At 45.1% G+C, this 23,301-nt stretch overlaps 1 protein-coding gene across 1 annotated transcript in view; it reads right to left on the bottom strand.

Moving 5' to 3' along the window:
* Positions 1–2,329: 2,329 nt before the first annotated feature.
* LOC120045196 (coxsackievirus and adenovirus receptor homolog) overlaps positions 2,330–23,301 on the bottom strand; it is a 58,033-nt gene continuing 37,061 nt past the window's right edge. Inside the window, exons 2-7 of the mRNA XM_038990164.1 lie at positions 19,607–19,776; positions 9,696–9,900; positions 5,318–5,473; positions 4,571–4,693; positions 4,259–4,397; positions 2,330–2,692 (exon numbers count right to left, since the gene is read on the bottom strand). Of these exons, the coding sequence (XP_038846092.1) occupies positions 2,407–2,692; positions 4,259–4,397; positions 4,571–4,693; positions 5,318–5,473; positions 9,696–9,900; positions 19,607–19,776 (1,079 nt within the window). The 3' untranslated portion in view covers positions 2,330–2,406. The remainder of the gene's footprint in view (positions 2,693–4,258; positions 4,398–4,570; positions 4,694–5,317; positions 5,474–9,695; positions 9,901–19,606; positions 19,777–23,301) is intronic.

The raw sequence follows: 23,301 nt of genomic DNA, 5'->3' as shown, positions 1-23,301 counted from the left end.
ATAGTGTCACTTTTACACATACAACCAAATCCTTCATACAAATAAAACAGAAACATTAAATAATGAATTAAAAAAGAAGCAACAACTGTATGAATCAATGTTTGGGAAATGTTTTAAAACATTGCAAGAGTTTAAATACAGAGCTAATGTAAACTGCAATGCAGTATTACACAGGATACAGAACCATGTAAAGTGGACTGGTTATTATGCCTGATGTAGGCCTGGTACTACAGTTCCATTATAGCCAAACTATATGTACTGAAGCCAACTCTTGTGCCAAGCACCATACATGGCAATGATAGTTGGCTACAAAACATACATGTATGGCGCACATCAACGATAAAAGGCTAGCACACAACCAGGGAGGTGTCTGTGTCCACTGAGACACAGACATCTACTTAGGGGCCTGTGGCTACAACAGTATGTGTGTGTGATACAAGTCAGTACAGACAAGGCACAGTGATGTCAATCACAGAAACAAGTCATCTGGGCTGAGCAGAAGCACTTGGGCTGTGAGTAAGACTGGGACCAGCCTGTTGTGACTGACTGACTGATAGAGCTAGGGTACAGCATGGGAACCCTAGAGAACAGTTACTGTACTGTAGGTGCAGCCTAAACCTGTGAACACCTGTGACTCAGTATTCTAATGTTTACTTCTTCCCCTTAACACCCACTTCCTTCCATATATCATGTAACATACTGTAACAAACATGTACATCCTTCATTTATCCTTCACAAATGGTGACGCATGAATGAACCACTAAACTTAATAATGACCATTGAAAGAGGTGGTTCATTGCGATATTGAATCCTAGGTATGCGGTTCCAAATCCAGAATGTTTTCTGGGAACGACTGTGGGGAGACCTTTGGGTTGGATGGTTAAACAACAGAGATGGTTAATAATAGCGAACAGTGTAACCGCGGTCATCCTGCTAATAAGAAATGTGTGTTGGGGGAGGGGTGTACTGGTAGGGTCAGAAGGGTTGGGGGCCTGAGCTGGTGGCAGTCAAACACAATCAAATATGATTGTTCAGTGAAGCCACACACCCCTATTCTCCAAAACACTGCCTGTTCTAGGAACTTGTAGAGAGGGGCGGGGAGAAAGGGAGAAGATGGGGTGTAAGCCCGGCAAAGAAACAACATTCCACCAATCACAAGATGGGGTGGCTTAACTCCCTCCTCCCGTGCCGTTAACCAACCCTGACCGTCCGTCCCTCCCAGCCCAAGCTGCACCATTCAACTGGTCAAGTGCTCTCAGGGCTGGCAAACATGCCCATTACACCAGCCAGTCCAACCAGTGGAATGAACATCTATATAAAGGTAACCACATGACAACAAACTCATTTGAAAAGCAGAAATCTTAAATCCCTTCAGCAACCCCTATTCTTAAAATAGATTTAACAAATGTGTGTGTGGAGGGGTTATTGTCAAATATGCAAAATATTTTTAAAAAATGTTACTGAGAGATTTGATAAAAACTTTTGTCTGATTTATATTTTTGGCATTTCATCCAAAGACTGTGGAGTAGGACTGTACATTTCCCACACCCAGAAACACACGCATACAGCTGTCATACTTTCACAGTACAAACCCACCATAGGCCAATCAGAGACCTTGGTCGGCTCTGCACACATCTCTATGGACAGGGCCAGCTAGATTAAAAATCACCATGCATTCAACTATGTACAAAGCAACCTTTCTGAATTGACCATTAAAATGTAGCTAGCCACCCTAGTATTTTTGTGTCTGCTTGTCAGAAAGATCAGGAAGTAAAATTCATAAAAGGCTCTGTTGTTTTTTGCCTTCAGTAAATAGTTCATAGTGGGCCTGATGTGATATGGTACAGTACTGCATCTCTTTTCTCCTCAGTACGGCACCACAGCTGATGAGTGGTGGAGGACATAAAATCAGTCAGCCCAGTCCCCAGCCCAGCCACCCCACCTCCTCTCTGGCTAGTGTCCCCCAGTCCCACCCCTCCATTTCTCCAGTTGCCAGACCAGCCCCCCACCCCCTCTCTGGCTAGTGTCCCCCAGTCCCACCCCTCCATCTCTCCAGTTGCCAGACCAGCCCCCCACCTCCTCTCTGGCTAGTGTCCCCCAGTCCCACCCCTTCATTTCTCCAGTTGCCAGACCAGCCCCCCACCTCCTCTCTGGCTAGTGTCCCCCAGTCCCACCCCTCCATCTCTCCAGTTGCCAGACCAGCCCCCCACCTCCTCTCTGGCTAGTGTCCCCCAGTCCCACCCCTCCATTTCTCCAGTTGCCAGACCAGCCCCCCACCTCCTCTCTGGCTAGTGTCCCCCAGTCCCACCCCTCCATCTCTCCAGTTGCCAGACCAGCCCCCCATCTCCTCTCTGGCTAGTGTCCCCCAGTCCCACCCCTCCCTTTCTCCTTCTCTCTCTCTCTCCATTACACAATGGAGCCGTCCTTGTTTTGGGCGGGGATCATGACGGGGATGCCGCCCATGCGGCTGAGGTTACGGCCGGCTATCTTGCTGGCGACAGGCGGTGGCAGGGGTGTGTGGCTGGGGGGCCTCTCATACTCCTCCACGGAGGGGATCTTGTCATACTGGGGCTTGAGGGCGTACTCGTGCAGGTTGGAGGGGGACATGGAGCCCAGGGAGGAACGCTGGCTGCCCACGCTGGTGAAAGAGCGAGCCGTCGACACGCGGCTCTTCGGAGGGGGAACGTCCTCTCTGAGAGGGGGGGAAAGAGAGTGAGATGGGCATGTAAACAACAAGAGACAAGCTTTTCCACTCCCCTTTCACATTCACTTGGGATTTCACCTAGGTGTCCAGCTAGACAGAGTCAGAGAGATAAACAATGAGATATAAGAGAAAGACCGAGAGAGACAGATTGGGATAGGGAGACAGAAAGAGAGGGTGAAAAAGAGAAACAGACAGAGAGAGGAGACAGGCAGAAAAAGGGAGAGGACAGACTGACTGACTGAAAGAGAGGGTGAGTCGAGTGAAAGAGACAGGAGACAGAAAGAGGGAGGGGGAGAGAGAGAGAGAAAGAGAGAGAGAGAGAGAGAAGGGACAGACAGAGTGGGTGAAAGGTAGTGAAAAAGATTATAGCTAGTGACGATGGAATGTAGTTCTAGCTGTGCCAGCTCTGATCAGCCACAGTAAGATTCTCAACAGTGGTAACTAAGCAACATTCATTCCCACCAACCCCTTTCTACTCCCAGAGCAACACAATTAACACATAATAACCTGCAATAATCCATTAAAGAGCTCAATCAAACTGAGCCTGAGGGGCCAGTGGCTTTGAATATGTTGGTAAATGTGTGTGCACAAGTGTTTGTGTGTGCATTAATATCCCTAAGCGTGTATTAGTGTCTGTATGCGTGCCGCCGTGTGTGTGTGTGTGTGTGTGTGTGTCAGGACTGGGCACACAGACACAGAGTTCACTGGGCTAATTCTTATGGTGCTCCACTGTGCTGCCAGGCAAATAGACAGTGTCCAGGCTGATGCTTGCAGACCCAAAGACAGAGGGACAGAGAGAGAGAGAGGGAGGATGCTGTGTGGATGAAACACAGTGTCCAGGCTGATGCTTGCAGACCCAAAGACAGAGGGACAGAGAGAGAGAGGGAGGATGCTGTGTGGATGAAACACTGTGTCCAGGGGGGCTGGGCAGTACAGACACAGGATCCACAGAACAAATAAACCACCCAAACTGATAAACACAGACGTTTATTTGAGGAAGTGGAAAAAAGAGAAAACCGCTGATGGTGCGACAACCTTTTCCCCGTGTGTTCTGCTGTGTGCGTGACCGGATGGGGAGGAGCTGGGGCCAGAGAACATGGCACGGTCATGCTTGCTTTGATTTATTGCAGGCTACAGCAGCCAAATTACCGAAATAAAAGACAACCTTTAGAGGAACCTATACACTCTTCCCACAATGCTATTAAGATAGTTGTAATGTACTGTATACTACACTGTTATATGTGGAATCATGGACATTGAAAGTTAGTGTTGTGCAATGACATTATGTGCAATGCTCAGTGACCTGGACACCAAGGGGATGTGTCATATTGAGTATATGAGGGCGGGGGGTAGTTATGTTATGGGGAAGGGAGGGGTCAAGTCATTAAGCTGTCATTTCTGTTGTTCTTCATTAATGTGTATGTTTACTATGTCTGGCCATTCTATCGCAGTGCATTTTTGTCAAGCAAATGTCAAACACATATCTAATCTAATAGCAGTTGGATGCAGTTAATGCCAGTGCTGTACAATGGTGTAATAATGCAGTGACCGTACCTGATCTCGTAAGAGATCTCCTTCTCGTACTTCTTCCTGTGGCGGGCGCGGCAGCAGCAGAAGAGGACGATGGCGATGATGATGAGGGCCAGCAGCACAGCGATGATGGCTCCAGCTATGATACCAGCAGTGTTGGGTGCTAGACCACAGATCAATAAAAAAAAATACATGATAAAATTACACAATTCTACCATCTTGACTACAGCCAATACAGGTCCAAGCACAAATCCACACCTGAGAAATATCTATTTTTTTAATAGTCTTCAATTAAAGACCAGATAAAGGTGAATCAGGGGGCGGTGAGGGACTCACGGGGAGTGATGCCAAGCTGTAGAATACACTCCTCCATGCCCACGCGGTTCTTAGCAGTGCAGCGGTAGGTTCCTGAGGAGCTGATGGACGCGTTCCTTACATTCATGGTGCCTCCCACAGGGTCTACAGACATAGAGAGGGGGAGAGGTTACAGGGGCACGTTCAAGTAGCCAAAAACCTTTCAGAAACATTTCTGTCCATTTACTTGAGTTGGCAGTAAATATCCATTCTGTTTGAAATCATCTGCCCCATCTGAGGATGGAGAAAACTTGTGTAACCACATGGTGTTCTGTGAAAATCTTCAATAAATACACTGAGTATAGAAAATATTAACAACACCTCTTTCCATGACATAGACTGACCAGGTGAATCCAGGTGAACGCTATGATCCCTTTTGACGTAACCTGTTAAATCCACTTCAATCAGTGTAGCTGATTGAGGAGGCAGGTTAAAGAAGGATTGTAACGCCTAGAGACAATTGAGACATGGACTGTGTCTCATTCAGAAGGTGAATGGGCAAGACAAAAAATGTAAGCGCCTTTGAACGGGGTATGGTAGTAGGTGCCCGGCGGTTTGTGTCAAATATTGCATTGCAATGCTGCTGGGTTTTTCATGCTCAACAGTTTCCTGTGTGTATCAAGAATGGTCTATCACCCAAAGGACATCCAGCCAACTTGGGTCAACTCAATATTAGGTGTTCCTAATGTTTGGTATACTCTGTGTATAATTACATCCTGTGTGTGTTACCTAGCACGGCTGAGGCAGGCAGAATCTTGCTGTCGCTGGTCTTCTCCCAGGTGTACTGCAGGGGGTTGGTCCCCTCACTGGATGTACACCTCAGCACCACGTCCTTACCCTCCTGGGTGGGGCCTTCAGTAGAACATCTGGGCTTGGACGGCCTCACTGCCAGGGGAGAGGGAGGAGGGGGAGAGGGCATAAGCTATTAGAGATGGCATACATGGCGGAAAACAGAAATTAGCTTGAAGCTACACAAACCCTTCCTGATTTTCCAATGCACACCCCCCTGGCAGGTTGCTGAGCTCTCTCTGTGTGTGTGTGTGTGTGTCCTTCATAGCAGCAGTCATCAGCATAATGAGAGCAGTAATCAGGGTAATTGATACAGCTGCTGTCATTACAGGTGCTGTCACTAAAGATGATGAAGATTGGAGAGTGACGTGCACACACACACACACACACACACACACACGGGGTAGGGCCTCTCTGGGAAAGCCAAGGGTACGCAAACAATTTCCTCAGTCTGTTGGCAGGAGATGAGATGAGAATTCAAAAGCAAACAAAGCTCCAAATTGAAACCAGGCCAGATCCAGTGCAAGTCAAAGATGAACAGACCAACTGAACTCACTGTCTGTCTGTCTGCTGGAGAGGAGAGATGGGGGTGGGATGAGGTATGGGTACTAAGCCAGGGGTGGAAGGTGAAGGGGCATTCTGAATATTGTCGTCTTTAGGAAGCCTGATTGGCCGTGTGTGAATGTGTGTGTGCGCCTGTGTGTATATCGCTCTGTCTCTCTCTGTGTGCATCTCTCGCTCTCGCCGTGTGTCTCTCGGATAGAGCTTTGTGCTAGAGCGCTGACATCATGGTTTGGTAATGGGCGCTGTAACAACAAAGCCCAGGGAAAGGGAGGGGAGAGAGAGGAGAGGGAGGGGAGAGGGAGGGGAGATCAGGGACTTATCAGGCAGAACCATGTGGATTAACACCAGACAGCCCTGTCCTGTGGGACACGGCAGCCCATAGATTAGTATGGGCTGGGCGCTGCACTAAAAGGCAGGGGTCAGGATAGACAGAACGAGAGAGGGGAGGAGAAATGGAAGTGCTGATGGACCGGGGGGGTGATACAAACGAGAGGAGGTAAAAAGAGAAAAATAATGTATTGAGACAGATACTGTAGAGAGTGTGAGATTGGTTGTGGTGGACTATATGGATGTGGTGTAATATGAAGTGCTGAAGATAAGGAGATGTATTGGCTGTGCTGGACTACATTGAGGTACTGATAGGACACAGTATAGATAGAGGGAGAGTGATACATTGTGGTAGACCACAATAGGGTGGCTATAAAGACAATGAGGGATCGGTTGGGACTGAGGCCAGGGAGACAGAAAGATTGGCTTTAGAGAGGTCTAGGCAGGGCTGATTGGTTGTTTGGACTCAGGTCAGGGAGCGATTGGCATGTTAAATACTGTAGTGGCGTATGGCTAATGAGATAGTGATTGGGACTAAGGCCAGGGAGAGAGGAATTGTGATTGGCTGCCGAAAGCTGTAGTGAGGTAGCGGCAGACACTGATCGGTTGCGAGGGTTGCTGACATGCCTGTCCGGTGTGCTGTACTGACTGCAGGTGTGCTGTACTGACTGCAGGTGTGCCCTCTCCTTCTGTTACCTTCACTGTCGATCTTCATACAGGGACACAACACACACACAGCTTCTAACGTTACCTGCACTCAGGACAAATGCCCCTGTGTGTGTGTGTATGTGTGTGTGTCTACTTCCTGAGAGTGTGTGACCGTGTCCGTCCCTGCCAATGCGCTCGGGAGCATTTACGTTCTGGTGACGATATTGACCTGAAGGTAAACTGCGGCGCAGGCAAGATGTCTTCCTGTCTCCTTGTCACACTGCTCTCCTCTAGAACAGGAATAGCTCTGCCGCAGGGGTCAATGCCTTTAGGCCTGTCAGACCCACTACCAGACGGCGGCACTAAACTAGTAAAGACACAAGATGACCAGCTCTGTGGCCAAGAAATTCCTCTGCACAGCTCCCTAAGGACCATCACCATCGGCCTGCCTAGGTATTTGCTCAAGCCCATCTCTCCTTGGCTGGCTCAGGTACACTGAACAAATCTAACCTTCCTTCCTGTAGACCTGAGAGGCTTCGAGCAAGCCTTGCTGGTGTAAAGGAATGGCTAAAAAGACAGGTTGTTTTTGTCTAGTTCCTGGTAAAGGAAGGTAAATATAACACCAACAGATCATGTCACAAAACCAGTTTTTCAGTAGAGAGATGTGGTTAACCAGGAAAACAACTGTGTCCTAATCACATTTTATTCAGGCAAACACATCGTTTATGAGAAATCCTTCATCAGTGCAGGGCTCTAATAATAATATGTTGTTTGACCACAGCCGTCAGCCCACACTGCTTTTCATATGTAAATATGCTGACTGGTTGAGTGACAGAGTTTCTGTATGTTCAGAGTAAAGTTGACTCACCGAGCAGCCATACACGGCAAGTCTGTTTGCGCAGACATCACTATGAATGTTCTGCCTATTCTATACCCACTGTCATGTATGATACGCGGTTGGCTAGTTGAGTGGCTGTCATAAGGCCCGTATCACTTCATTTTACACTACTTTACTGTCACTTAGCAACAACGAAACAGCTGGCTGAGGCGACATTACATTATGTGTGATGCTCATCAATCACACCATCACTTAATGGCAAAGCAAAACACTTAGCATACATCATTTCAGAACAAGGCAGCATTAATGTACATTTTACAACACTTTACTACATTTAGTAGGCTATTTTGATGTCATCTATATTGACAGCCATTTCCCTAACGTGTATGGATCGAATGGGATTGCAATATCAAGGAAAATGCTAGATCAATACACACTACTAGGAATATTAAACATATCACCACGCCATTCTAGAGGGGTATTACATAAACACTTATCTAGTCAGCCACATGCACCATTTAAAAGGCATTATGCTTGGAGTTTTTACTGAACAGATACAGTTGAAGTCGGAAATTTACATGCACTTAGGTTGGAGTTATTAAAACTCGTTTTTCAACCACTCCACACATTTCTTGTTAACAAACGAAAGCTTTGGCAAGTCGGTTAGGACATCTACTTTGACCATGACAAGTAATTTTTCCAACAATTATTTACAGACAGATTACTTCACTTACAATTCACTGTATCACAATTCCAGTGGGTCAGAAGTTTACATACACTAAGTTGACTGTGCCTTTAAACAGCTTGGAAAATTACAGAAAATTATGTCATGGCTTTAGAAGCTTCTGATAGGCTAATTGAGTCAATTGAAGGTGTACCTGTGGATGTATTTCAAGGCCTACCTTCAAACTCAGTGCCTCTTTGCTTGACATCATGGGAAAATCAAAAGAAATCAGCCAAGACCTCAGAAAAAAAATTGTAGACCTCCACAAGTCTGGTTCATCCTTGGGAGCGATTTCCAAATGCCTGAAGGTACCACGTTCATCTGTACAAACAATAGTACGCAAGTATAAACACCATGGTATTTTTTGGAGAAATGTCCTCTGGTCTGATGAAACAAAAATAGAACTGTTTGACCATAATGACCATCATTATGTTTGGAGGAAACAGGGGGAGGTTTGCAAGCCGAAGAACACCATCCCAACCGTGAAGAACGGGGGTGGCAGCATCATGTAGTGGGGGTGCTTTGCTGCAGGAGGGTCTGGTGCACTTCACAAAATAGATGGCATCATTAGGTAAAAAAATTATGTGGATATATTGAAGCAACATCTCAAGACATCAGTCAGGAAGTTAAAGCTTGGTCGCAAATGGGTCTTCCAAATGTACAATGACCCCAAGCATACTTCCAAAGTTGTGGCAAAATGGCTTAAGGACAACAAAGTCAAGGTATTGGAGTGGCCATCACAAAGCCCTGACCTCAATCCCATAGAAAATATGTGGGCAGAACTGAAAAAGCGTGTGCGAGCAGGGAGGCTTACAAACCTGACTCAGTTACACCAGCTTTGTCGGGAGGAATGGGCCAAAATCCACCCAACCTATTGTGGGAAATTTGTGGAAGGCTACCCGAAACGTTTGACCCAAGTTGAACAATTTAAAAGGCAATGCTACCAAATACTAATTGAGTGTATGTAAACTTCTGACCCACTGGGAATGTGATTAAATAAATACTCTACTAATATTCTGACATTTCAAATTCTTAAAATAAAGTGATCCTAACTGACCTAACCAAGGAATTTTTACTAGGATTAAATGTCAGGAATTGTGAAAAACTGAGGTTAAATATATTTGGCTAAGGTGTATGTAAACTTCTGACTTCAACTGTAGATAGCAGAGTAGCGGCTGTTTAAAATGTAAAAATGTCACCCATGGCAACCCACTCACCCATGACGGTCAGTAGCATCTTTCTGCTGCGGATGCCCGGGGCCTTCTTCACCTTGCACTGGTAGGTCCCCGTGTCTGAGGACTTCAGACCAGTCAGGTTGATGGAAGCATCGCCATTCTTCGGGTCGGGTGAGTTGAAGTGGGCCCGCCCCTTCACTGCAGGGTAGTAGTCCTCATAGGCCCTGTCCCCAGAGTACAGGATCACCTGGGGGTGGAGGGAGGAAGAGAAAATGAGGGAGGGAAAGAGAGGGAATAGACCGAGAATTAGAGGGAGATAGCTGGGTGTAAAGGAGTTACAACTTTTCAGAAAAACAAGCCTGGATGAATAATCCAAGTCAAAGCTGGTTATTAAGAGTGAGTGCAAAGCCCACCCCCTGTCTCTGTTTACTAAAACAACAGACACTGAAATGAAGAGTCAGTGTATTGTTATCTCCCTAATGTCCTATGCCTGGCTCTGGCTTGTTTTTGACCTTTCCTTTCTGTGCTGCTGAGGTATGGCATGGAACAAACAAAGCCCTACTGTGGAGTCAAAGCAACACCTGCTGTGTCAACAGAGACATAGAGAGAGCGCTATGACCTGAGCTCAGCAGCAGCCCCCAGCCCTACCTTCACTTCCCCTACCCCCGTCTGTCTCTCCCCCTCCCCTCCGACACAGCGCTCAGAGGAGAAGCCAGAAGATGGAGTCAAGGTGGAGCCAACGGACAACGAGCCGCACACGAGCAGCACGGAGGCAAAGTAAACAAAACACCACAACCACGGCACGAAGGAGGGAAAGGAGGAGGGAGGGCCAAACAATTCTCTCACATCGCAGGCAGACAACACATACACGTAGGTAGGCATAATATTCTACATTTTCCATGGAGCTTGTCAGAGAGGGGGCTTGTGTTGTGTGCAGTGATCACCATCATACACACGCACTGGAGGAGAGTAGAGGAAAAACTGAGTAGGCCTCCTAATGAACACAGAGGTAGCAGCAAGCGCCAAGGGAGAGAGGAAGGGAAGAGAAAACAAAGAAAGAGAGACGAACAGAACGGAAAGACGGTGGGCTGTGAGGGAGCGAGAGAAAAGAAAACAAAGAGAAAGAGAACCGGAGGGATGGTGGGCTGTGAGATGTCTAACAGCTCGGCTGGGGAGCCTTGTTGTTGACCCCACGGCAGGGCTGCCAAGGCTGTGTAGGCTAAGCTACATCTTGTACCTATTAGCCACGTAAACCGTAATGCATTCCACCTGGATCCCAGGAGACGTGGAGCCCTCAAACTAACTTCACTGGGATCAGAGCAACGGCAGCAATAACAAAGCGATGGGAGAAGGTGGAGGAGAGGAAATTAAATTGCCTGAGGCACTGGGGTAGACAGGCAACAAGCACTCCCTCTCACACTGAGACACAATCTCAGACACACACAGACTACAATCTTGTACATACCACATGTAATAACGTGGCTCAATAAAACAAATCCTATAAAAACTCCAAGAGGGCCTACGTACTGGAAATCAAAGGGCAGACGTTAGTGAGCAGAGAACCAGACAAGCGGAGTTGAAAACAAGGACACGTTCATTCCTGAGTTCTGATTCAGAACAGGTAGACCAGTACTACAGTATCCATCTGGTGAGGTCAGACTGAAAGTCTCTGAGGACAAATATTAAGGGACCTCTTCACATAATTATAATAGTACATTGTAGGGTGGCACCTTTGTGGACATTTAAAGTCACCTTAAATAGTATTGAACTAATAAAGAAAATAGTAAAAAAGCGCAAAAGGGAAACAACCTCTATTATACTGGCTGTAGCAGCACCAGGAGTGAGACAAAGGTTCGGTTACTTACATGGGGCCATTTAAAGATGAGGTCATCGTCATGTGACTCCCCTGCACGGAGAGGGTGGGGCTAATTTGAGAGGCAAAACAGGGAGTGGCATCACCTGTGTACACTACACTCAATGTCCCGGTCTGTCTGACTCTGTCGACAGTGTTCTTGCGTCTTTGGTAAAGTCGGGCTTTTCTCCTGACTCAGCCATGCCCCTATAGTCAGTTTCAGAAATGTACCGTGGCTCCAAATTGAATCTCAAGGTTTAACCTGAACCACTACACTTTCATGTCAGATTTTCTTCAGTAAACAAAGCTCTAGTGCTTTCCTCAAGGACACAAACCTTTATCAGTCCACCAGGAATTTGAAGCAGCTAGCTACCGTTCCATTCTCCCAGCTAACCTTGAGAATATAGCGCTGAAGGCAACTATCATTAATGTATTTTCATGACTGTAGTTACCATTATCGTAGTTGAGAATACAATACTCAGGTCGCACCCTGCTTCCAGCCTATCTGTAATGTCCCCGTGATGAGCGCTAAATGCTAATTATCTCTTACTGTAGGCATGGCATTTCTTCATTTCAGGCCAACAAAGAGGTGCATTAGCTATGGTTCACTTATTCCCTGAATTCGGATATGTAGGGATATACAGACCACAACTCCCAAATCTCTAAATTAATTATCTGATGCAAGCAGTGCATTGTTGTTTCCCTACTTCAGAAATACAACTGTGCAAACTCAAAGTAGTCTGTCATAGGGAGTGGTATGTAAAGGGTCCGCCCCCTCCCGTCTGCCTCTACACTCAATATCTTCTTCACGCCTCCCATTCCATCCTCTCCTCTCTTATCCCACGCTCTCCTCCACTCCCTCTCCTTTGCTACTTCCCCTTATCTCCTTTTGTCATATATCCCATCCTCTACTCTCCCTCCATCTCCTCCCCCCTTCCAGCAGAGTAGATCAGTACCACACATCCAGTAGTCCAGCCTGCCAGTAGTGTAGCCCCAGCCCCATCATCACCCCTCCCCTTCTCGCTCTCTGGACATCCAGTAGTCCAGCCTGCCAGTACAGTGTAGCCCCAGCTCTGGTTTGCCAGCACTAATCCTACTGGGCACTGTCACATACACCAAGCCAGCCCTGCAGCCACTGAACTTAACAGGCCACTAATTACTGATAATACACATGACATCACCCCACCAGGGCGCAAGTAGGCTGTGTGCGTGTGTTTGTCTGTCTATGCACTGAGTGTCCCTCTGATTGGTCAATTAATATCTACCCGCTCAGAGGAAGATAGAAACTTGGCCGTTGTGAATGAAGAAATGGTCTGGTGAGATTGTGACCCTTGTAAAAGATTGGAGACGGTTTGAGGCGCAATGAACGACAAAACAAAAATAATGAGCAGTGAAGCTAAACTCTGAGTATGGAACATTCAAAACATGTTTACAGCTGAGTACAACTAGAGAGGAGGAGGTAGACCACAAATGGAAAACCACCCACAACTGGCTTCTACAGTTATATCCACATGAGCATTGTAGTCTTTACACAGAAACGCCAAACCTGGGGAGTACAATGACGGCTCTATAATAATAATGTTATTTATTGGGAAATACGCCACTTCTTCCACCCCCACCCCTCCCAATTAATCATCAGTGGTTCCCATTCTAAATAAAATTAAGTAGGTCAAAAACAAATAGAGCTCTCCTGAGGCACTGCTCCCCAATTACATTATATATATTTATATTTTTTAGCAGAGACAATGGAGGGAGAGGAGAGAGCAGGGTTGGGCTGGAAGTAGGAGCCAGGGAGGAATGGTGAGAGGGACAGCTAATGAAGGGCTCTTACTGATCTTCTTCTAGCCCTGGACATGAAAACTCAGGTCATGGGGGACAAAGAGAGAGAGAGAGAGAGAGAGAGAGAGAGAGAGAGAGAGAGAGAGGATGCAGAGGCATCACCAGCGGAGGAGTGGAACGGAGAGACACAGGAGAGACTCCCCCACCATTCAGAGGCCTGGAGTGAGGCCATCTATCCCTCTATAAGCTTCTAGCTACATGCCCTCAGGCAATGCATGGGCTATGTGGATCTGTCTATTCTCTCAGCAGCCCTGTGTACCCCATACCTCCAGACTACAGAGGGATGACGCGGCCTGTACACAGAGCTGCTGGGTTCTCACAGCATGGCTGGAAGGTGGCATTCCACTCAATAGAGGTACCATGCAGAGAGCAGGTGGGTGAGGTCACGAGAGCCAACCGACACACCCCCACAAACCCCTTCTCACGCACTAACGAGCGTGCACAGTGCACGCTTGCACACACTGAGAGAGCGATGCCACACACTCAAACCCATGTGGGATATTTTATAACGCTTTAAAAACATGCACCAAGTAAAAGATGAACTGCTGTTTTTATAGTCATGGGGGTTGTGTGGGAGTTTTCCATTCCCACACATATAAGAGAACTGAAGGGTTCCATCGACGGTTAACAAAAAGGAACAAAACCTGACATCTCCCTTTTACTTCTCAACTGACAGGCACTGTATCAAAGTTGACATGATAGTGTTTCATTAAAAACAGATAGTTAACCACAGCGCCATAGAGCAACACATATGGTATATGGCTCCGGTTAACCATAGAGTTAAGGTTGCTACTTATGAAATAACACTAACACTGGCATTACAGAGCTGGGCGTTAAAGGACACAAATCCATTTAGTGATATATAGAAATATTTTGTGCCATAACCATTTTTAAAAAAAAATGTGGGGGGGGGTGCTAGAGCTGGCCGATATGGACAAAAAGTGATGAAGATAACAACAAATACAACAACAAAGAAAATGTTTTAATGGAAGATTACTTTACATTAGCGGCAGGGCTCTAGACCAGGGTTCCACAACTGGCAGCCAGTGATTTTATTTATGTTCCGGCCCCCCGACCATCCACTCAAGAATAAAACAATCGTCCCGCGGCTGAATCTAGTTGCTTATCCCTGGCTAGAATTTTTTTTTCCAGTGCCAAGAAAGACAACAGATGGTAGCCTTAGACTATGATTAAATGCTACATATAAACTCAGCAAAAAAAGAAATGTCCCTTTTTCAGGATCCTGTCTTTCAGAGAAATTTGAATTTTTACAAATCTAACTTCACAGATCTTCATTGTAAAGGGTTTAAACACTGCTTCCCATGCTTGTTCAATGAACCATAAACAATTAATGAACATGCACCTGTGGAACGGTCGTTAAGACACTAACAGCTTACAGACGGTAGGCAATTAAGGTCGCAGTTATGAAAACTTAGGACACTAAAGAGGCCTTTCTACTGACTCTGAAAAACACCAAAAGAAAGATGCCCAGGGTCCCTGCTCATCTGCGTGAATGTGCCTTAGGCATGCTGCAAGGAGGCATGAGGACTGCAGATGTGGCCAGGGCAATAAATTGCAATGTACATACTGCCTAAGACCGCGCTACAGGGAGATAGGACGAACAGCTGATCGTCCTCGCAGTGGCAGACCACGTGTAACACCTGCACAGGATCGGTACATCCGAACATCACACCTGCGGGACAGGCACAGGATGGCAACAACAACTGCCCGAGTTACACCAGGAACGCACAATCCCTCCATCAGTTCTCAGACTGTCCGCAATAGGCAGAGAGGCTGGACTGAGGGCATGTAGGCATGTTGTAAGGCAGGTCCTCACCAGACATCACCGGTAACAACTTTGCCTATGGGCACAAACCCACCGTCGCTGGACCAGACAGGACTGGCAAAAAGTGCTCTTCACTGATGAGTCGCGGTTTTGTCTCACCAGGGGTGATGGTCGGCATTGTGTTTATCGTCGAAGGAATGAGCGTTACACTGAGGCCTGTACTCTGGAGAGGGATCGATTTGGAGGTGGAGGGTCCATCATGGTCTGGGGCGGTGTGTAACAGCATCATCGTACTGAGCTTGTTGTCATTGCTGGCAATCTCAACGCTGTGCGTTACATGGAAGACATCCTCCTCCCTCATGTGGTAACCTTCCTGCAGGCTCATCCTGACATGACCCTCCAGCATGACAATGCCACCAGCCATACTGCTCGTTCTGTGCGTGATTTCCTGCAAGACAGGAATGTCTGTGTTCTGCCGTGGCCAGCGAAGAGCCCGGATCTCAATCCCATTGAGCACGTCTGGGACCTGTTGGATCGGAGGGTGAGGGCAAGGGCCATTCCCCCCAGAAATGTCCGGGAACTTGCAGGTGCCTTGGTGGACGAGCGGGGTAACATCTCCCAGCAAGAACTGGCAAATCTGGTGCAGTCCATGAGGAGGAGATGCACTGCAGTACTTAATGCAGCTGGTGGCCACACCAGATACTGACTGCTACTTTTGATTTTGACCCCCCTTTGTTCAGGGACACATTATTCTATTTCTGTTAGTTACATGTCTGTGGAACTTGTTCAGTTTATGTCTCAGTTGTTGAATCTTATGTTCATACAAAAATGTACACATGTTAAGTTTGCTGAAAATAGTATCTGGTTGAGAGGGAGAGGACGCTTCTTTTTTTGATGAGATATATGTATATATATAAAGTTGAAGTAAGAAGTTCACATACACCTTAGCCAAATACATTTAAACTCAGTTTTTCACAATTCCTGACATTTAATCCTAGTAAAAATTCCCTGTCTTAGGTCAGTTAGGATCACCACTATTTTAAGAATGTGAAATGTCAGAATAATAGTAGAGAGAATGATTTATTTCATCACATTCCCAGTGGGTCAGAAGTTTACATGCTACCAAATACTAATTGAGTGTATTGCCTTTAAATTGTTTAACTTGGGTCAAACGTTTCAGGTAGCCTTCCACAACCTTCCCACAATACGTTGGGTGAATTATTTGCCCATTCCTCCTGACAGAGCTGGTGTAACTGAGTCAGATTTGTAGGCCTCCTTGCTCACATGCTTTTTCAGTTCTGCCCACAAATTTTCTATAGGATTGCGGTCAGGGCTTTGTGATGGCCACTCCAATACCTTGACTTTGTTGTCCTTAAGCCATTTTGCCACAACTTTGGAAGTATGCTTGGGGTCATTGTCCATTTGGAAGACCCATTTGCGATCAAGCTTTAACTTCCTGACTGATGTCTTGATGTTGCTTCAATATATCCACAATTGTCCTTCTCATGATGCCATCTATTTTGTGAAGTGCACCAGACCCTCCTGCAGCAAAGCACCCAACAACATGGAGCTGCCACCCCCGTGGTTCATGGTTGGGATGGTGTTCTTCGGCTTGCCAGCCTCCCTCTTTTTCCTCCAAACATAATGATGGTCGATATGGCCAAACAGTTCTATTTTTGTTTCATCAGACCAGAGGACATTTCTCAAAAAAATACGATCTTTGTCCCAATGGTTTGCAGTTGCAAACCGTAGTCTGGCTTTTTTATGCCGGTTTTTGATCAGTGGCTTTTAAGCCGAGTAGCCTTTCAGGTTAAGTCGATATAGGACTCGTTTTACTGTGGATATAGATACTTTTGTATCTGTTTCCTCCAGCATCTTCACAAGGTCCTTTGCTGCTGTTCTGGGATTGATTTGCACTTTTCGCACCAAAGTACGTTCATCTCCAGGACAGAACGCGTCTCCTTTCTGAGCGGTATGACGGCTGCGTGGTCCCATGGTGTTTATACTTGCGTACTATTCTTGTACAGATGAACGTGGTACCTTCAGGCGTTTGGAAATTGCTGCCAAGGATGAACCAGACTTGTGAAGGTCTACAATTTATTTTCTGAGGTCTTGGCTGATTTCTTTTGATTTTCCCATGATGTCAAGCAAAGAGGAACTGAGTTTGAAGGTAGGCCTTGAAATACATCCACAGGTACACCTCCAATTGACTCAAATGATGTCAATTAGCCTATCAGAAGCTTCTAAAGTCATTACATTTTCTGTCATTTTCCAAGCTGTTTAAAGGCACAGTCAACTTAGTGTATGTTGACTTCTGACCCACTGGAATTGTGATACAGTGAATTATAAGTTAAATAGTCTGTCTGTAAACAATTGTTGGAAAAATTACTTGTGTCATGTACAAAGTAGATGTCCTAACCGACTTGCCAAAACTACAGTTTGTTAACAAGAAATTTGTGGAGTGGTTGAAAAACTAGTTTTAATGACTCCAACCTAAGTGCATGTAAACTTCCGACTTCAGCTGTATATATATAAAAAAGTATGTGGACGCCTTCAAATTAGTGGATTTGGCTATTTCAGCCATACCCGTTGATGACAAGTGTATAAAATTGAGCACACAACAATGCAATCTCTATAGACAAACATTGGCAGTAGAATGTTCTTACTGAAAAGCTCAGTGACTTTCAACGTGGCACCATCATAGGATGCCAACTTTCCAACAAGTCAGTTCGTCAAAGCTGTCCCGGTCAACTATAAGTGCTGTTATTGTGAAGTAAAAATGTCTAGGAGCAACAACGGCTCAGCCGCGAAGTGGCAGGCCACACATGCTCACAGAATGGGATCGCCGAGTGCTGAAGAACGTAAAAATCATCTGTCTTCAGTTGCAACCCTCACTACCAAGTTCCAAACGAAGTCTGGAAGCAATGTCAGCACAATAACTGTTTGTTGGGAGCTTCATGAAATGGGTTTCCATGGCCGAGCAGCCGCACACAAGCCCAAGATCACCATGCGCAATGCCAAACGTTGGCTGGTTTGGTGTAAAGCTCAACGCCATTGGACTCTGGAGCAGTGGAAACGCCTTCTCTGGAATGATGAATCATGCTTCACCATCAGGCAGTCCGATGGATGAATCTGTGTTTGGCGGATACTAGGAGAACGCTACCTTCCCAAATGCATAGTGCGAACTCTAAAGTTTGGTGGAGGAGGAATAATGGTCTGGGGCTGTTTTTCATGGTTCGGGCTAGGCCCCTTAGTTCTAGTGAAGGGAAATCTTAATGCTACAGCATACAATGACATTCTAGACGATTATGTGCTTCCAACTTTGTGGCAATAATTTTGGGAAGGCCCTTTCCTGTTCCAGCATGATAATGCCCCATGGACAAAGCGAGGCCCATACAGAAATGCTTTGTCGAGATCGGTGTGGAAGAACTTGACAGGCCTGCACAGAGCCCTGATTTCAACCCCATCGAACACCTTTGGGATGAATTGGAACGCCGACTGTGAGCCAGGCCTAATCGCCCAACATCAGTGCCCAACCTCACTAATGCTCTTGTGGCTGAATAGAAGCAAGTCCCCGCAGCAATGTTCCAACATCTAGTGGAAAGCCTTTGAAGAAGAGTGGAGGTTGTTATAGCAGCAAAGGGGGAATAAACTCCATACTAATGCCCATGATTTTGGAATGAGATGTTCGACGAGCAGGTGGCCACATACTTTTGGTCATGTATTGTATTTCATCGAACATGTCCAGGAAATGCATGCATTTTGATGTCCAACCTGTCAAAAAAAGGATCCAGAATGATCAGATATATTTTTGGCTCTTCAGAGAATTTGCCGTCATCTTTGTGCATATTGGACTATAGGCTACATTACTCACCACCTGAGGAAGTGGGAATTCAAAACACTTAGCTAGACGTTCCATTGCTAGGCTAGTTGATGTAGGCCTATTCGGTCCGCAGGCGCATCAAAACCAGAGGTGAGAAATACATTATATATACAGACACTGACAGAAAGCTGCGACTCTCCTCTCTGTAAAGAGAACAGTATTTTTCCCTCAATAGCATCTTGTGCTTCTCAGAATGCATCTCGCCCTCCTCCGTGCACACAGTGGGGAGGGGGAGTGAGAGTCAGCAGCCGACAGTGAAAGAGGGACAGGCAGATACATTCATAGCAGAATCAACATAATGCATAGACTATTACTGTTGACCAAATAATGGTTTTAGAATAATCTACAGGAACGTTGTGTAGCAAAATCAACTAAAATTACTGACGTACGCAAAATGCTTCTCTAAAAGGAAGCCAATGTCGGTAATTTTTGGTTTATTGTCCCAGCTCTCACATAACACTTCTGTTGAAACACTGGATAGTTCCGACACAATATGATGAATTCTGACATACCAAAAGCAGGAATAACCCCCAAACCCTTTTTCATGGATGAAAGAACAAACACCACTCGGAAGGACCCCATTAAACACACACCACTTTGTCCTCTTTCTGGTTATCGGAGGCCAGCAAGCTCCATTCGATGTCCAGGGGGCCAGAGTCCACGGGGGCCAGAGAAAACTGGCAATCCAGCTTGACACTCTCACTGCTGGCCTTCTCTATGGACGTGGGTCCCTGGGACGTGATCTCCAGGCCATGGGCTACACCTGGACACAGAGAGGGAGGGAGAGGAAGTTCATAGAACACACTGATTGCATGGCATTCCCTTCATTAGCACCTTGGGGCTAAAGATCGAATTAGAATGACTAAGTCTATGATGTTACTTCTAAAACAAAATCAGGATTCCATCTTATGTTTCAGTTAAAAGTAACTGTCCAGTGTTACCAGATTTCTATGAAATATGATCTATAATTAATTATAATACGAGTGAAATATTTTTTTCAATTATGTTAAAAAGCAGCTTTTCGTGTCTTGGAATGGTGTCATCGTACCCCAACACAATTGTGTGGGCGTATACCAGTCAAAAAAAATATTAATATGAGTAGACCGCCGATTGGCCAGCTCATCCTGCTCACGAGGATGACATCCTATTTGAGGAAATAGCAAGCCTTTTTGAAATGCTCTGTTTGAGATACACTTTTTTTCATTTTGTTTTTTTATATGCTCAAACTCTACTCCACAACCACAGCACTCCGTTCTGCCACCTCAGGTCTCTTGGCCTTCCCACCTCTATGGGGGTCAGCTCCCGCTCAGCCCAGTCAAAGCTCTTCACTGTCCTGGCACTCCAATGGTAGAACCAGGTTTCCCCTGAAGCTAGGACAGCAGAGTCACTGCCCATCTTCCGAAAACATCTTAAATGAATCCCACGGCACCCCCACAAAAAAAAAGAAACAAAAAGAGCACTGGCTTTGCTGTTAACTATTTTAGGGGGAAAATATACTTGCTACGACTGATATGTGTGTCTCAAATGAATTAACTAATTCTAAGTCACTCTGGATAAGAGTGTCTACTATATGACTAAAATGTAGATGCAACTTTGAGGTAGGGCTGGGCGATACATCAAATTAATTCAAATGTTCTCGCGTTATTCCAAATGCCTTTATCTCAGAATCAAGGTTTTTTGTATTTTTCGTTTTTATTAGTATTTATGTCCACTTGTTCTCATGTTGTCTTTTTGGTTGTCTAGATTGCTCCTTCTGTACTGTGCACCTTACCATTTACACCAGAGATCTGTATATAATGACGAGATGCTCATGTCTCCACCCTAACAATAGGAGTTGTTGTCCCAAAAGGCAGGAAGGCAAGTGACAAGCTTATGTTCAAAATAAGCACATAGAAACGCATCGGGGTTATTTTGGACATATTTTGGTGAGAGAGAAACCTCTCGCTTTGTCTCTTTCTCTATGGTTTACATACACACCCAAAGCCCCTCCCTCTACCACAACAAAGATGAGAGATCACTTATTCGTCTCTGACAAGCGATTTCAAATTGCTATCTGCATTTGAGGTTCGGTCTTACAGAATCATTCACATGGACACCAAAACACATTGAGACATTATTTTACTGTAATAGAGAAGTTCATCTTTCATCTCCTCAAACAAGCAGAGCAGACACTACTAGCATGAGGGATGGTGCTTGAGAGATTGTTTATGATACCTGTGTTCATTTTCTATAATACCTGCTACATTATTAATGAATGTGCATTATGCATGGTTCTGGTTAAATTTGTAACAAAAAAGGGCATTTTTATAGACAGACCCGAAAGCCAGATCAGTGATTATTGCAAAAAAAGCAGGTAAAACTATTTAACCTAGTGGTTAAGAGCTTTGGGCCAGTAACCAAAGTGTCGCTGGTTCGAATCCCCGAGCCGACCAGGTAAAACAAATGATAAGTTTCTCTGGATAAGAGCGTCTGCTAAATGACTCAAATGTAAAAGTCTTATGGTTGTGGGAAGCGTATATTCAGTCTAGGTATAATTTCACAAACCCTAAATTCATTCGATTATTGCTGACTGTTTTAAATGTAGTCTATTTGACCTTTAAATTATACAACAAATCTTTTTTAGAGTGAAAAATATATATCTTTAAACGAGCTATATATCATGACGGTTTGAAAAAAAATAGAGATTTGAGTTTTAGGCCGTATCGCCCAGCCCTACTTTGAGGTAGGGTTTTTCTCCAATTTATGCTTTGGCCACAAATACGAGTATAGGATGAGTCAACAACATTATTTGTGTATGAGTTAACAGAATAATAACATTTAAAAAGTCAGATCTTTAAGGTTTAAAATCAGTATTTTGGTTAACTGGATTATTTCAAATCTTTGAAACAGAGACTTCATAAAATGACATATTATTATGAGGTCAAGAGCTACTTCAATAAAGGCAAAACACATCTTTGTAAAATGTGAACTACACAGGGAAGAGGTTTATAATAAAGCAGACCGAATAGGTTATGTATTAAAAAACAAAAACTAAAAGTGTAGCTCTGCTCATCACTCAAATGGAGCATCATATTTCTCAAGGAGTTATTCTTAGAATGAATAAACATATTTTCCTGGTGACATCAACAGAGCTAAAGATTTTCTCCATTCAATTCAATAAGAGCTTTAAGCCCTCAGCATGGAACCACAGTCCATAGAGAATGGAGTTGTCACATGCTGCCGCCACATAGAAAAATCCTTTTGACAGTCAGTCGCCTTCCACTGTCAAAACTAAAACTGCAGCTTTTTTTAAACTCGTCTGCTAGGCTATATCCCCGTGATGTAGCTCACAGATTACTACTTGTGTATAATTCAATAGCATTGAAATGATACTGTGTACAGAAAATACATTTTTACTACAACCTGGTGAAACAAATCTGAATTCGTACACACACACACACACACACACACACACACACACACACACACACACACACACACACACACACGAGACCAGAGCCTGGGTTGAAACTGCATTCTGTAATCGAAAAGTAAGCAGGGAGCTGGAGCAGGTTTTGGATGCGGGCCATGGGCAGTTCAGACCCAGAGTGAGTTACATCAATCGTACGCCTCTGCTGCATGTTCTGCCAGCCCAATGTTTTAAAGTAATCTGTGTGTCATTTGGTGGTAGGGAGATAAGGAGATCGCGCCGACAGACACGGCTGCTCTGCTTCTAGCTCCTAAGCAACTTTGCAGTATTTTGTGTGTTATTTCTTACATTATTAGCCCAGAATGTTTTTTGTGTTATTACATACAGCCGGTAATAACTTTGGGATATCAGAGCGGCAGTAAGTCACCAGCATTACAACTTTCCCTGAATTGGATTCTTTGTTCATACCCCCCAGAGCAATTGTGACTAACCACCTGGATTCGGCCTATGTAGCAAAATTTGAAATTGTGTTTTTTTTTTTATACATTGGATAAAAGTAGAGACTCTACAAAATAGTATATCACACACTGCATTTGAGGAACAATGGGAAAGTAATTCTACTTTGAAAGTTGATGAACTTGTAAACTCCCTTTTGAGAAAATGGCCTTTGAATGTTTTGGTATCTAGTGAAGAGCTATTCTTTATCTACACCCATTCAGCATCATTCTCTTAAGCTTTAGCCCCACCCATCTCATTACGCTCTCGGAGCACGCACTTGACGCTCTGACCAATGATTTATTTACCCATTGATAACATGAAAACAGCCTTACCAGCTCTGCTGGCAACAATTTCATGACGCTTTTTGCAGACGTTTACTGA

The sequence above is a fragment of the Salvelinus namaycush genome, chromosome 3 (genome assembly GCF_016432855.1).
Source record: "Salvelinus namaycush isolate Seneca chromosome 3, SaNama_1.0, whole genome shotgun sequence".
NCBI classification, from domain to species: domain Eukaryota; kingdom Metazoa; phylum Chordata; class Actinopteri; order Salmoniformes; family Salmonidae; genus Salvelinus; species Salvelinus namaycush.
The sequence above is the reverse complement of the archived record's forward strand: the minus strand, read 5'-3'. Positions and strand labels throughout refer to the sequence as shown.